Source organism: Anopheles gambiae, chromosome 2 (genome assembly GCF_943734735.2).
Source record: "Anopheles gambiae chromosome 2, idAnoGambNW_F1_1, whole genome shotgun sequence".
NCBI classification, from domain to species: domain Eukaryota; kingdom Metazoa; phylum Arthropoda; class Insecta; order Diptera; family Culicidae; genus Anopheles; species Anopheles gambiae.
Genome location: NC_064601.1, coordinates 66,987,516 through 67,003,242, shown reverse-complemented (window position 1 = coordinate 67,003,242; position 15,727 = coordinate 66,987,516). Strand labels below are relative to the sequence as shown.

Here is a 15,727-nt window from a genome sequence, read left to right as displayed (position 1 = left end):
TCAAAATGAGAATGATCCATTATGTTTGATCTCTTTGCAGAGCTTGAATCCAAGCAAGATATCGTATCGGGTATAAGAAAGTTTTTCCAAAGTCTCCCAAAGTCAGTTGTAGTGGTTATTCGGTATCTTTTCGCATTTTTGAACCAGTAAGTATGAGTAGAGCAGTTACGCCAAAGTATATAACCGAAACGAGCACATACAATAATGCAAGCACCACTTTGTACCCATAGCTTATCAGAATATTCCGATGAAAATATGATGGATGCTTACAACTTGGCAATCTGTTTTGGTCCCACACTGATGCCAGCGCCCGAGGATAAAGACCAAGTGCAGTATCAGAATCAAGTAAATGAGCTGATAAAGAACATCATTGTCCATCATGCAGAACTCTTCCCGAAGGATCTTGGTGGAATTCATTACGAAAAGTTTATCACTTCAGAAACGTTTGAAGACATGTATGTTTACTTTCTTTTTAATGTTCACAAAAATACACTAAATTTTGATTTATGTTTTTTTTCTTTATTCATGAATTGTTTGTTATTGTGATCAAATCTTTATTTCAAATCAAATCTTTAATTTTGAATTTTGTTCCTCAGTGATGTTGGAGACTCTCCCACAGAGCAAGTGTCGGAAGATCCGGATTCAGAAGTGTATCCATCAGAGGATGAGTCAGACACATTTGAAGCAATCGTTCAGTTTGATTTCAATGCACGTTCCGAGAGGGAATTATCGTTACGGAAAGGGGATACTGTGATACTGTACAATCAGGTGCGTTCACCACTGCTTGTAGTGCAAGGTAAATCGTTTTAATGCGTATTTTTATCTTTTACCACCGACAAAGGTTTCCAACGATTGGTGGCGAGGTGCAGTAAACGGTAAAACTGGACTTATTCCAGATAAGTACATATCGCTAAAAATCAAGTCAGTATTTTACTATTGATTGAAAAATGATGTCAATGATTTACTCATGCGTTGCTATTCTTGTGTTTCAGGGATGAAGAGCGCGATAAAAGTGAACATTTGAAATCTTCCAGTTCAGAAGAATCCGTCCGAAAGCGTCGTCCCAGTGGAAACATTTCACTTAACAGTCAACTTTCGATTTGTACACAAAACTCGAACACCCTCTCGAATATAACGTGCGGTAGTGATTATACCGCTTCGACTGTAAGCGCTGCAACGGCATCTGCCGGTGGACACAGTGCAACTGGCAATGGTGCGACAACTGCAGCTGGTGGTACACCTAGTGGCAGTGGAGCCGCGGGAACTTCTGCCGGATTAATTCAAACGTCATTGCCTTCTCCCGGGCATCCGCAATATCAAACAATTCAGAATTCTTCACAAGGAGGCTCATCTGGCCACCATTCTACATCTTCTCAGTCACAGCCTCCACAGCAATCTATTGCGATAGTAACACATCAGCCACCGTTGCCATCGTCACACCATGCTCCTCCGCTGATTGGCGAAAAGTTGAGCAATGAACGAAAGGATGCCGACTTCATACACTATGATAGTGTGGATCACCTGAAAGCATCGCCATACAGCTACCACGACGAACCGCACTCGTTCGAAAACTCTTTCGAGTTTGTCGAAGACATGGCTCTTTTCACATACGAGGTACTGGAGACAACTGTGTAATGCTACAATATCTTTTTGTTGTATTTTGTTGCAATATTTTGGAGTTCATTCCCCTTACCTTTGAATGTTTCGTGCTTCTCGAATCATACAGCCGTATTTGCTTGTTATCGTTGTTTGTGTACCGCTTTTTACCATGCGTTCAATGTTACTTGTGTTTGCAACGTTGTGTGCATCCTGAACAAAGCTCTATCCATTCAGTTTTTGTCTTCAAAACAGTGAGTGACGCGATCGTGCTATTTGTTTGTTTATGCATTTATGTAACTGAAACTAAAGCGTCATATCGTTTAATCATATCCTCTTCAAATATGTAGGTGCAAATGAACCTACAGTCATACACATTCTCAGTTAGAACAACAGTTTTAAGCAAACAAATGTGTTATGAGCCATTGTTTGAAATTAAGATCTCTGGGCTAAGAATTTTCTTTTATTAGCATTATTGTACGATATATGTCAATTGCAGTATAAACGCGCCTATTTCTGTGTAGTTATTGCTACTGTATTGATTATCGAGTTAGGGTTTAAGGATAATAGATTAGGAATCTAGAAAAGTTAATGATCCTTAAATTGCATGTGAGTGTTTGTTTAATACGTTTAGTAATAATTCTTTCATTCAATGTGTTGCGCCGTAGATGCCTATTTTTCCCCGCGAATTTTGTTCTTTCTTGGTGTTAGTTGCTACCATCTGTCTCTTTTGCATCAAATAAAGACAGTAGTGGATTGATACAGAACATGTATATGTATATAAACATCGACACATTTGAAAGCAAGGACAGGACAGTACACACAGTGGATGTAAAATGTTTAGTTCTAAAGCATATGTTGAATAAGGAAACATATTAGACACCGTGTATTATTTAGCTAATAGAACACTAACACTAGATATGCAATCGATCAAAACAAAACAAAACAGAGTGCCACTTTTCGTTTTATTACAATTGACCTTTTTGATGCTGTCAGTCAATAAAAGGAAGAAAAACATGACAATGATAACTAATTAAAAACATACGTTTAGTTACACTGTTTGCATGCAAATAGACTAAAAATAAATAAAAGGCAGCTTTTCACGTCATATTACATATGATGAAGCACACTAGTTATTAAAGCAAAGTAGAAGCACAAAAAATGACGAACGTAGGTAAAGTCTAAGCTTGAGGAATAAACTTAAAACATCACGTGAATTATACATTCATCCGTAATCAAACTTGTACCTCTACTTCCATTTGTTGTTGTAATATTAACAAACTGAGATTGGAATGTTGCGATCTGACTAGACCAAACGTTTTGGGCTATTTTGTTTGGTATGTCGATGGTGTTTACATTCATTCAGTCGCTTCCTATCGTTTTTGGTAAATATACCTATTGCTATGTATCTTTTTTTGTGAATCGATTTTAAGTATTTTTCATAAATCATCGAGTAACGTCCACAGTTTCCAGGCTTTTAAATGTACGAGAGGTGAGCGTATGTTTACATACATAAAACTATTAGCTTTTTAGATTGATTTACTGACGTCTTAGCACTTGCCTAGAAATAATAAGAATTTCTTTATCCATATCACCACGCTTACTAACAACCACATAACGTTGCTTAAACTTGCAGTGAAACGCCACTCAATAATGCTTCCAGAACCGTATCTATTATGCGTACATCCTAATTTATTATTTAATCAAAGTTAAAAATAATATTTGAATAACAAAGATTCGATAATCATCGGTGCATTTGATGTATGTAGTTGCTATTAATATACACGATACTTTACAGGTTAAGCTAAATTGTCCTGATATCGTAGTTGTTGGCAGTGTATGTTGAAACTGTCGGTTGTTAAAGGTCACAAGGGAAATTTATTTACACAAGTTTATCGAAGAAGTTGAAGTTCAGTTATTTTGTCCTTTTTCAATATTATTTGCATTAGTAATGCCTTTAACATGTTTTCATTAGTGATGTTTATGCTTTTATTTTGCTATATAAAGCCATATGACCATCTTTGGCCTTGCTCCATTAACTCTCACGTTTAATTGCTTATTTTATTCTCGTTCACAACATTAACTGCTTGTTTTGTGTATAATTCATAGAAAAGCTGTAATAACTTTGAACTGCTTTATCTTTATTTTAGACATCAAAACCATCGGAACCGATTTATGCCGAACCGACCAAAATTACTACGAACCGCGAGAAATCACCAGCGGCTGACAGTGGCACAAGCAGCAACAGCAACGAAGATGAAATGGATAGCGTGGAAATCCGACCCCGGCTTGGCGGAATGGGAGAACCATCAGAGCATAGCAAATCGACTCTTGGTTTGAATCGCCGCAGCGAAACGACTCTATCCGCCGGCAAAACAATCGCTGTTGACGGTGAACCATCGGCCGTGGATGACCAATGCGATCAATCCCGACCAATGCGAAAGTATCACGCGAAGAGCTTCAGCCTGTCAGAGAACAAACTATCCCTAGTTGCTGGTGGCGGTGGATCAGCAACGCTAAATGTGTTTCAACAGAACCGCGACCTGTGGCAGAAACGCGCTGCACAAAGCTCATACCAAAACCTAACAACGTCGCGCATTCTAAGTCGTAACCGAATTGCACCAGATTTGGTGATGGATCTTCCGCCCTCCGCCATTAGCAAGGAAACCGCACACGCATCAAGAGAATCTTTAGACACCGAGCTAGAGGATATGACCTCAGCTGAACGGTTTGCTGCTCAGAACCAGTGTACATTGAAAAAGAACGAACGATTTTCGAATGAATCTCCTGTGTATGAAAATAACACGGTGAAAAAAGAGGTAAAGCTGGATGTGAAAGGAGCAACGGTGACTGATAAACCGAAAGCAGAAGTGAAGCCACAAGAAAACAGTATTAAAAGTTCAAGCGCGGCTCCAACTGAAGCTTCAAAATCATTAGAAGGTTGTAGTGCTGACGCTGGTAAAGAAGACGAATCACGAAGATTATCAGCAATTACCGTCCCCGTTGCGTCTTCCTCGTCTACAACAAGTGTGGCCCCAGGTGCGGTCACTGACGTGGCCGAATTAGAAGTTGCTTCCTCTTCAAACGAAACTGAACTATCGCTAGCGCCATCGTCGTTACCGGGAAAAGAACTTAGCAAGAGTCCGATCCCTGTGCGCAACACACAGAAATTTGTGTCCCAGTTTGCTGATTTACATTTAACTGGCGGCTGTCTGATGAAGTCAACCGAAGGGACGTCGGCAGCAAGCGCCTCTTCCATGACGCAGGAGCAACAAGCAAAGAATCTGAGCTCATTCAAACCGCAAGTAAAAGTGAAGCCACAAATACTGAAAAAGCCCCAGGTGCTTCCACCGCAAACGCCCGAAATGCAACGCCGCAATGCAGACTAGAAGTGGGCTCTGTTCTCACGCTCTAATACGTTCAACATGTAAATATGTGTGCACGTCGCAAATGGAAGCGATGAGAACATTATCACCTGATAAAGCATGGCGCGGTCAGGTTGAGATGCGCTTCGTCTTTCTGTATGGTGTTTCTGATATACACGGTGAATGCTACTACAGAAAGGGAAACGCATGAGACTAACAGACAGAATGCGTACAGCGTGAAGCGTAAAGAGAGTGGCATGAAAGTGACTGATTGCAAAATGATGCAAAGTGTACAACCTTTGCAAGAACCTTGACAAAGTAAACATTACACATACATCCATTTTCCGAGGATGTGGTAGTCCGATCGCCATGAATGAAGCCATGATGGAACCTTTTGGTTTGGTAATTAGGCGTAATCAAAGTACAGCGCATTGTTGGTATTTGTTGCGGAATTGAGCATGATGCGCAGGAATGGATTGAGTAAAACACCAATATTTCGAATATATACATTGATAAGTGAAAAGTTTTTAATAATTAAGACTGGATCGGTACAATACACAATACTCGTAAAACAGGCGAAATGAAAGCAAAGCTAAACATTGCACACATTAGCTAAAAATATTACCATGGATTTGTAGTTCGTGCACTCATGCGCGAACAGTGCAAACGATTCAACAAGAATGCAAAATGAAGCGAGAATATGGCGAGCAAAGCTGGTCGGCGCGGTGTACCGTGTACCCGTGTACACCAACACCATGCGGACCACACACACACACACACGTATATGGTAGTGGTGCCTTTTTTACGTATTTGGTTAATCTGCGTTGCATATTTTTATGCTGCGTTAATGATTTTTCTTCAATTACGAGCAACGAACAAAATGAAAGCTTACTGGAATGAGTATATTATTTAACTATGTATGGGTTGTTCTTTTCTCCCATTGCGTGTAAAGCCGTACTGTGTTTTAATGGTACCGTATATTTTGTTGATTTAACAGTTTCAGCGGCTATCTTCTTCACAAAGTTGCCGTGTACACCACTTTCGGCGACAGAAACTTCAATCTGAAAGATAAATAACAGTGAACGGGCGAACATTGTTCAAAATAAACCATTCTAGACGAAAACCAACACGAAAACAAGGTGCACACGAAACGAAATGTAACCAGAACCAGCAGAGTAGAGTCTGAACGTAGTCTGTAGTAGGTCCATGATATTTCGATCATATAGTAAAGCGTAGAAGTAGTTTGAAAAAAAAAGGATTCGGCGGAAACACAGGACAGGGACGATAGAGCTAAGAGCAAAGGTGATTATGATATAATAACTAGCAATCCTAATCGCAAACATTATACGACTGATAATACAAGCACACGCACAATGCGCGATATTTTTGATTACGAAACAAATACGGATAGTGGGTGTGGCAGTCAACATCTGGCAGTAAATGAAAAAATCTTTTTTTTGGATTTAACAACAAAACAAAAAGCATCATTTACGAGTATACGTAACACATTCGCTAAATTATATTTTCAATACACACAGAACAGAAGTCCTCCTCTGATTTTTCCTCTCTGGTATCGTTGTTGTAACCTATGAAACACAGTAATTGCAATCTTATCGTATTTAATAATGCTTGACAAACCAAACTCACTTTTACACTGAGCGCAAATCATGTATGTCTGTCTGTGTGTCTGTGTGTGTGTGTGTAAAGTAATTCTAACAATTTCATCGTCAGCATCATAAAAGTAATCTCCAGCAAACAGCAAATTCATCGCTATTAATAAATAGTGCATTGTGTTACAATAAAACACACTCATACGACTAAAAACATAGTTTCCGCTACACGCAACTACGCTCTATCGCAAGCAGAGAAAGATAAACATATATATATATATACATACACGTGAATCAATAATAATCTCTTGCTATCTTCGAATCCCTGGTACGACGATTTACATATAGAGAGAGAAAGAGCGAGAGAGAAAGAGAGAGAGAGAGAGAGAGAGAGAGAGAGAGAGAGAAAATGCAATGTTAACTAGACTGCAGCAAAGGTACAATAATGTAACGCCGTGTAGTTGCGCCACACACCAGACCGTATCGATTCCGAAGAGAAAATTTCGTTTCAACAATAATTGAAATAGGTTTCGATGGCAGCGATATCTGATTTATTTTCTTTCTGCCATTGCAAACATTTAGACCTGTATCAGTTTTTCAATAAAGTATCAGTTCTGAAATAATGTACCTACGATGTGCTGAGAAGAGATAGTGCAGGAGGTTTTACACGATGATCTCTATCGTCCGCTGTTCAACGTACAGGGTTTAGTTAATAATAATGCGTTGGTTGATCATGAGGGTATCAGCACAATGGTAAGATGATCATTAAACGGAATGCCAGTAACCAGAGAGAGAAAAAGAGAGCGAGAGAGCGAGAGAGAGAGAGAATATGACGGTCGGAGAGCTAGATTCGTTTTTATCCGGCGGTTGGAGAAACATGTCCACACACACGGGCGTAATGGAAAAAGTTTTTCTAATTTTCTTAATTTTCCGGAACCTGCGTTACAGCGTAACAGGGTGTGCTAATAATACACTACCACACTGATAGGACTTTGCACAAAGAAAAGGAAATGGAAGAGCGAAGGGGGTGGGTTTGCGAAACCAGTGCAGTAGTGTAGCTGCAAGCACAAGCAAAGCAAAACGAAGTATATAACTATAAATACATACTTCCGCAGATTAATTTACACCTAATAGGATGCGAGGTGAATCGAAGGCATCAATTATATACAGAATAAATGTGACACACTAATGAAACCAAACCAAATGGACCAATTTCAATTTAACCAATTCATTATTTCAACCCTCTTCGTAGCAAGCCATGAGCAATACCATACAGCAATACCATACAGTGCGATGTTCAAAGCATTTTGCCGCTGTTTTGTCGGTAGTTTGCGCAAGGGGATTTGTTTACACTGGTAATTTGCATCACCCAGGATCGGCCAACCGTTGGCCACACTTTGGAGACACGTCCTAGCGCGTTTGGCGTTCAGTCATCGGTAACATATCGCTCGTTATCTACGCATTATCCTGTGTGGTATGATAGTATGGTGCGTCGAATAGGCAAACTACTGTGTGGATTTGTTATAGTGACCGTACTTTACCCTAGCAGTGTCTCGGGAAACTCCCTAAAGGATGGATTCTTTCAGCAATTGTTTGAAACTCTGTTTCGCTCTGAAAGCAACACAAGACCCGCCACGGAACCCATCTTCATAACGCGTAACGACACGTTGGAAACTGCAGTGATGAATGTATCATCATCATCATCATCATCATCAGAAACGAGCGATCATGTGTCGCGTGCAGCAATTATCCTGTCCGAACCGGTTAAAAATTCTACGCTCTTCCTGGAAGATGGCTCATCTAAAACACGCCCTGAAACACAGTTTGGTGAAATGACGGATCAAGAAGGACAAGCAAGAAGCTCGGCCGTTGCAGAACGTACCGTGAACTGAAAGAAACATATTCTAAGTGATTACAGCAACGACCGAGAATGTTAGCGAACAGTAAGAATTATTGAGCTTTGATTATAGATTAAGAGCTTAGAATGAGGATAAAAAATAATCTCATTTACTCTAAAAGAGATGTGAGATGAGTAATATGTCCAGTAACATTCAAATAAAGCTGTTAATTTAATCAAATATTCGTGTGTTGTTGATGAAGCTTGGCATGTGTGTGTGTGAGGGGGGGAGGGGGCTGATATAATTTCGAGGTAATTTTGGACGCTACTGTCCTTGTCTGCTGTTAGTCAGACGACGGCGATTTCGTCAACGAAAGTGACACCCAATTGCTAATGATTGTGTGAAATGTGGAACAAACAATACACTAGTTCGAATCTGTCGAAAGCTTAATGTCGTGTTGTCGCACTGCCATTCGCTTCAGTTGCATATTGAGCGCTGGAGAAGAAGGTCTCCAAATCCCGAACGTCCTGATAAAACAACATTCTATCACTAGCATGTATTCAAGACAGCTTACGGTGTGCTGGATGGTGGCAGGAGTACTATTGCTCTTCCATGGAACAACTGTACAGCCAGTGGCGTGTGAATCAGAAACCAGTGAAGGATTTTTCGCCCATCTGTGGGATTCGATCTTTGGCTCGAAGCAACAACCATCGCCCAGCAACAATTCAACTGCCGTGAAAAACGAAACTGATTCGTCACCTTACAACGCAACAACTGTATCTACTACCATCAGTAGTAATACTACATTCGTGTCCACGGAATCGCCGGTCGAGAATGGTGGAAACGATACTACTACCACAGCAACAGTTACCACTTCGGCACCCACTTCCAGCTCAGACAAGAGAACTACAGAAAGTGACAAGACGGATAAAACGGAATTGAACGGTACTGATGTATCAGCTCACACAGAAAAATCGCTTTCCAGCGAAGGAACGACGATAGCATCAAGTGTGTCCACGACGGATAGCAATGGCGTAACTACTATTGACAATGCTACGAAACAGGCGAATACTACTACCGGTACTAATACTACCAGCACTACAACCACTACTACTATGGAAACCACCTCTCCCGGAAGCAGCACAGCAGCGGAATCTACGACGGCTACCACGACAACACAATCTGCGAAGTCGGCACAATAGGCTTTGCTTTTCAAAAGCTTCATTTGATTGTATTTTTGGTCTATGGTTTCGATGTGCTGAATTTGAATTCCTGTACTTAAATTAAGAAAATAAAACGATCGAAGTGTTTTTAAACAGACCCAAGGTGGCTAGATGGATTACAGGTGGGTTCTTAGGTAATAATGGTTGGTGCTTTCTATAGTAGATTGGCAGATAGAGAGTTCTCGTTGCGAAGGACTTTGTATGAGTTGCTAAGTAACTTTGGACTCGCTAGCTGTCAAATGAAGTTTTGTCAAAGTACACTGGGGGTATCCTTGCATAGGCCGCAATTTCAGCTGAGAAATTTACTTGGACGCTCTGTTTGGCATTGACGAGGCGATACTTTACATTGTGATTTTGTCGTTTCTCAAGTGTGTATAGTAGGGGAAGGTAGGTAAAGACGGACACGTTCAGGAAAATGGTAAAAATCTAGGGATATATAAGTGCAACGACTATGAAAATGTGCATACATTATCTTACACTCATGTTTTATCAGAAAATGTGTTAAAACTTTTAAGTTTCCATCGATTTTTGCGTTTTTTTTCATGAATGAAAAACATGTTTTTTTTTCGTGCAGTTTTGAAATGTTCGGGTAAGACGGCGATTCATTCAGCCATGAATTTAGGAATTGTAAACGGCGCTTGTAATATATCGTAGAATGCAGCATCTAAAGCATTATTGACATATCGCGCACTTACAGCTGACGTTGCTCTAGCTTACAGAACAACAGTCTAGAACTTCCTTTTAGGAAATTACTCCGCAAAAAGTCCACGACCCCAGTATTCATTAGGGACTTGTTAACAGTTTAATCCATTTTCCACTATGTCAAAATTCAACATTTGATTTTTGTAATCCAATAGAATTTCTCATCTATTCCTGAACAATGTCGTATAAATGTCTCATCTTTTTATTGCTTAAAGTTGTCCAAGTCGTGAGAAGATATTGGATTTCGTGAAGCGCCTCATCAGCGTCGAGCGATGTCAGAATGTTTAAACCACCAGAAAACAATATTTTGTATTGCTTTTATCCTCGTTCTTTTGCCAGTTTTTTCATTAATGATCACGACAACCTATTCATGGAATTAAATTTCCGGAAATATAAACAATACAAGTTGCAGAGCTTAAGATCGGCAGTAGTCAAATTAGATCCACAAGGGTGCACATGATTGAAAATTTGTTTTGTTCGTGGATTTAACCAATTTTATATATATTATGCCAAAAATGTTCTCAAATGTGTTGTTTTTCCTTCAGTTTGGATTCTAAATTGTTGAATTACTCGAAAATTACCTTTTTCATGCATTTATGAGAAGTGTCCATCTTACCCGCAGTGTCCGTCTTTACCTACCTTCTCCTACATTTTTGGTCTCTGGTTGAAGCTGTTGAATTGGAGGCTGTTGAATTTGGAGCTCTGGTTGAATAATCATGTAAATATTAAGTCTTTATTGCATTTAGGAACTATACAGCAACCCTCAAGTTTGGTCCCAATTTCAGCTACCAAAACAGAAATCTTTTAACTACCTCACACAACACTCAGGTGGGTCTTTTAGTGATATGTACAAAATCATTTTGTTTTGTTTAGAATGGCACTGGAATTAAGTTTTTTTTTAACACGTCAATAAGGAAGGTAGAATTTTCGAGAAAAATTTAATTTGTTGTCATATTTTTGTGGCATTGTGATTGTAATATAAGTACCCTTATGAATGAAGCGCTATCATTGCCCTTAATGTGTTATCAAGCTGATGTTGTTTGAATTAGGTCAAATGAAACACGAAATAAGCATTGAAATAAAAGGAAAGCTATGTGCTTTAGCTAACCATAATTAGCAGCTTCTTTATATGTTCTGTAATTTAAAAAAAAATAATAGAACGGCGCGTACTCCTGTCGAGTAGGCGGATTTGGTTAAGATTTTTGAATACAAAGCCATTACTTTGCTCTTTTATTATCTATCTATCTATCTATCTTTATATTATCTAAGCCAAATTTTATTTACTGCAAATGAATTTCGCACAATTTAATAATCAATCTTACTTAGTGAAGTAGAAAAAAAAATATCGAGGAGATAACACATAGTACTATAATTTTTTCTTCGACTTGATACATGTGATACTGTTTGATACATGTGATGTTAATCAAAACCTATTAATGCAATGACTCACTATCAATCCCAACCATTAATATTAGTGTCGCATGAGTATCACGCTCCTAATCCATCTTTCTATGTTAAATACGAATATAATCCCTCTACATATTCATACTACATTTTATTCAGTAAAAGTATTATTGGTTCAAATTGTTGCTCGTTAGTGTGAAATTGATTAAACTGCCGAAATGAACGTTGAGATGGATTAGAATTACACCTGTTTCCAGTTACGTTCGAATCTCGTGCCGTTTGCATTAGTGATGTGCTGTATGGAGCGCACCCACGACTCCGATCCGACTATTGTTAGTTCGATTCCGACTCCGGCAAAATGGAACTTCTAGATCCGCCCGGAGTCGGAGTCGTTCGGAGTCGTCCGGAGTCGTCCGGAGTCGTCTGGAGTCGACGAACGTGCCGCTACGGTTGAAAAGGTGTATAACCGCAGGACTCCACACAGCATAACACGGAGCGCAACATAACAACTGACAGCTGCCAAACGCTTCACAAATCGCTTGCGGAAGGAGGTAAAGTGTTTCATTAACTGTCGGTCATCGCAGTAGGTTGGTAGCTTTTCTACGAGCAATGAGCGGCCTACTAAGGATATTCAAAACATGTTACCAGCTTATTCTTCTTCTCCTGTTTAGGTTGATGGGTTACATCCTCCTATACTCTCTTTTTGGGAGGTATAATCAGAGGCGTACCATCTGAGTTTGGGAGTGGACTGTCATCCATGTCTCCTTTTTTTGTCCAGGTTGGTTTATATTATATCGTTAGTTACTTAGTCTTTTTCCGTTATTTCCTCCGTTCATTATTATTATTTTTTTTATTGTATTGTATTTTTGACTAGTTATACCGGGCTAGATTCGGTTTATTATTTCTAAGCGATTTTTCCATTAGGTTCCCCTTTCATGGTCTTTCATTAAGTTCAATTTTAATCATTTTTTTTTCCTTTGTGTTTGTGGGTTGTGTTGGTTTTTTTTAATGAATGAATTATTATTATTATTTTTTTGTGAGGTAAGAGAATAGTTGTTCTGTTCGTTTCTTTTGTATGCGGTTGTCTGGTTATTGCTTATTATTCTGCTTATTATTTTTATTTTTTAACATCCCTCTGTATCTGAATTGGGATTTGTCATCTTAAAGGCAAATTCCAGCAGAAAGGGTGTTCTGGTTGTGACTAGTGGCATATGGCTTTCTATTCATCTTGTTGCAATTCTCATGGAATTGAAGGATGCATGCAGATGCCTGCCCTTTCTCCTCAAAAATACGATGGAGGTCCCGAGTTGTAGGTAAGGTTTTCCTTTTTTTTAATAAATATACCACATATTTATTGAATTTTTTTTACTCAGTTATTTATCTATTTATTATTTTATACACAATAAATAGATAAATAACTGAGTAAAAAAATTTTCAATAAATATGTGAATAAATATGTCAATAAATGTGAAGGAACGAGGTGGAAAATATTATGGATATATAGACTGCAGTACGTAATGAATGTATGTATGAAATGTAACCGTTTGTATATATGATGTGTATTTAGTTGTCCCTGAACCTAAAGTTTCTATAAAGATATAATGTTTTTTTTTTTTTTTTTTTTTTTTGAATAAACTCTATTATTTGTTTGCAGGTTTTACCTGATTTGTCTAGCCAGTTCTTTATGAGGTTTTCTTTAGTGATCTCTGTGTTTCTTTGGTATATTTTACAATCAAAAATTTTATGTCTCCCTGTTTTTGGTTTCAGGCATGTTTCGCATGTTCCATTTTGCATTATTTTCATAATGCTTAGCCAGTATTCTGAGTAATCGTGTCCTGCTATTATTTTATTAATATTTTTTATTTCATTGCCTTTTAGTTGTATATGTTTGTGCCATATTTCTGTTTTAAATTCATTTTGAAAGCATAAGAATTTTTCCCTTTTGATTGGGCCGTGTTTTTAAACCATGTTTGTGTTTTTTCTATCATTTCGTTTTTAAAAATATTGATGGCGTCTATGTATCTGATTTTATTGTTTATTTTTGTGCTTGATATGGTTCCTTTTTTTGCTAAATTGTCTGCGATTTCGTTCCCTTTTATTCCTATGTGTGATGGGATCCATATAATTTGAGCGTCTATTTGACTTGCTATGTTTAAAATGTTATAAAATATTTCCTCAATTTTTGTTTCCTTGGAGGTTTTTCTTAGGATAGTGCAAGAAGTTAGACTATCTGTGTATATTATTGGTTTTTCAATTTTTAATTCTGCCGCTGTTTGAAGTGCTTTTTAATAGCAATTAATTCTATTGTCGTTATGGACGAATGATTTTTTATATTGTAGTTGTAGTAATGTTGGTGTGATTCATTTTTTATGTATATTCCTATGCCCGCTTTATCTGACGTTATATTTCCATCCGTGTAAATGGTTGGTTTGTCATTATTTTTTTTGTATATGTATTCTAGTGTTTTTTGTTTTAGAGTATCTTTGTTGTTATTGTTTTTTGTACCTATTAGTTCTTTGAGTTCAGTGTTAATTGACGGATATTTCTTTAAGTCGTGGGTTTTTGCTATATATATATATTTTTTTAGAATATTTATATCTTTCTCGTATAGTTCTTCCTGGAAAGTTTTTTTCTGTTTTTGTATCGCATGTTATGTTGTGTGTCTAATTGTTTTCTTGTTGTCTCTGAGTATACTATGTCTTTCACCAGCTCCTTTCTGGCTGTGAAGTTGCTTCTAAAATTGAAAGGGACTTCCGCGGAGATAGCATGCAATGTGTTAATTGGTGTAGCTTTTGTGCACCCTGTAGCTTTTCTTAAGGCCTGATTTATAATGGTGTGCATTGTTCTTATTTTATTTTTGTTGCAATTTAGTGTGTATGATGCTCCCGATTCTAAGGTGTTTCTGATGGTGGCTCTGTATATATTAAGACTTCGGCAACCTATATTATCGTATACAACATTTCCCCCACTAATACCGGCGGTTTGGCTCATTCCACCTTACATTAAACGACTCGCGTTTTGTTCCCTATTCATTGTGTTGATTCATACACACATATTCACGATATAACAATTAATATCTCCTGGGTGACCCGCACCATGAACCATTTCATCAAATTTATCAAATTACATCACTTTTTTTTTTGCCGTAAAAATTGTACAATTGGCTAACCGAAGCCTTCTCTACTTCCTCTTCTGTTTTTTTTCGTATGGTAAATTTTTCCTTCGCGTTTGAGTCGGGTGTACGCCTCACACACCTTCGCTGTTGTCCTGCCGATGATGTCGATGTCATCCGCGAAGCCAAAAATTGGAGAGACCGGTAGAGGATCGTGCCACGGATGTCGTGGTCTAGCCCCGCGCCTCGAATGACACCTTCCAGAGCGATGTTAAAGAGCAGACAGGAGAGTCCATCACCTTGCCTCAGACCCCTGTGAGATTCGAACGATTCCGACGTCAAGTTCGACACTCTCACCTTGCACTTCACCCCGTTCATAGGGGCCTCTAACAACCGTATCAATTTCTCAGGGAACTGGTACCGCTGCATGATGGTCAATAGCTCATTTCGATCTATGGTGTCGTAGGCCACCTTGAAGTCGATGAATAGGTGATGCGTTGGGATCTGGCGCTCTCGGCACTTCTGGAGGATCTGCCGTAGAGTAAAAATTTGGTCGGTGGTGGATTTGCCTCCAACAAACCCAGCGTGGTAACTGCCGACAAAATTTGTAGCAAAGGACGCAAGTCTGTAGAACAGAACAGCGATTACGCCTATAATATTGAATTAACAATATACACTGTGTTTCAACAGTATCCTCTTATCGAAGTAACAGAGTTATCCGCAACCACAATAAATCAAAGCAAAAATCAAGCACGATTCAGTGTTTAAAATGCTGTGATGGGATGTGATACGTACTTACCACCTTTGATAATGTTTACTAACCGGATCGATCTAGCCGTTTGGATCATTTTCGTTCGATTTTCGGGCCAGCATAAAG

At 38.6% G+C, this 15,727-nt stretch overlaps 1 protein-coding gene across 15 annotated transcripts in view; it reads left to right on the top strand.

The window, feature by feature from the left end:
- The window catches only part of LOC1278454 (SLIT-ROBO Rho GTPase-activating protein 1), a 33,419-nt gene extending 23,690 nt beyond the window's left edge, over nt 1-9,729 (top strand). For all 15 annotated transcript variants that reach the window (XM_061651178.1, XM_061651182.1, XM_061651188.1 and 12 more), the window contains 6 exons: nt 41-146; nt 231-455; nt 597-768; nt 842-921; nt 993-1,614; nt 3,747-9,729. In XM_061651178.1, coding sequence (XP_061507162.1) covers nt 41-146; nt 231-455; nt 597-768; nt 842-921; nt 993-1,614; nt 3,747-4,985 — 2,444 coding nt within the window. In that variant the 3' untranslated portion in view covers nt 4,986-9,729. The remainder of the gene's footprint in view (nt 1-40; nt 147-230; nt 456-596; nt 769-841; nt 922-992; nt 1,615-3,746) is intronic.
- The last annotated feature ends 5,998 nt before the right edge of the window (nt 9,730-15,727 follow it).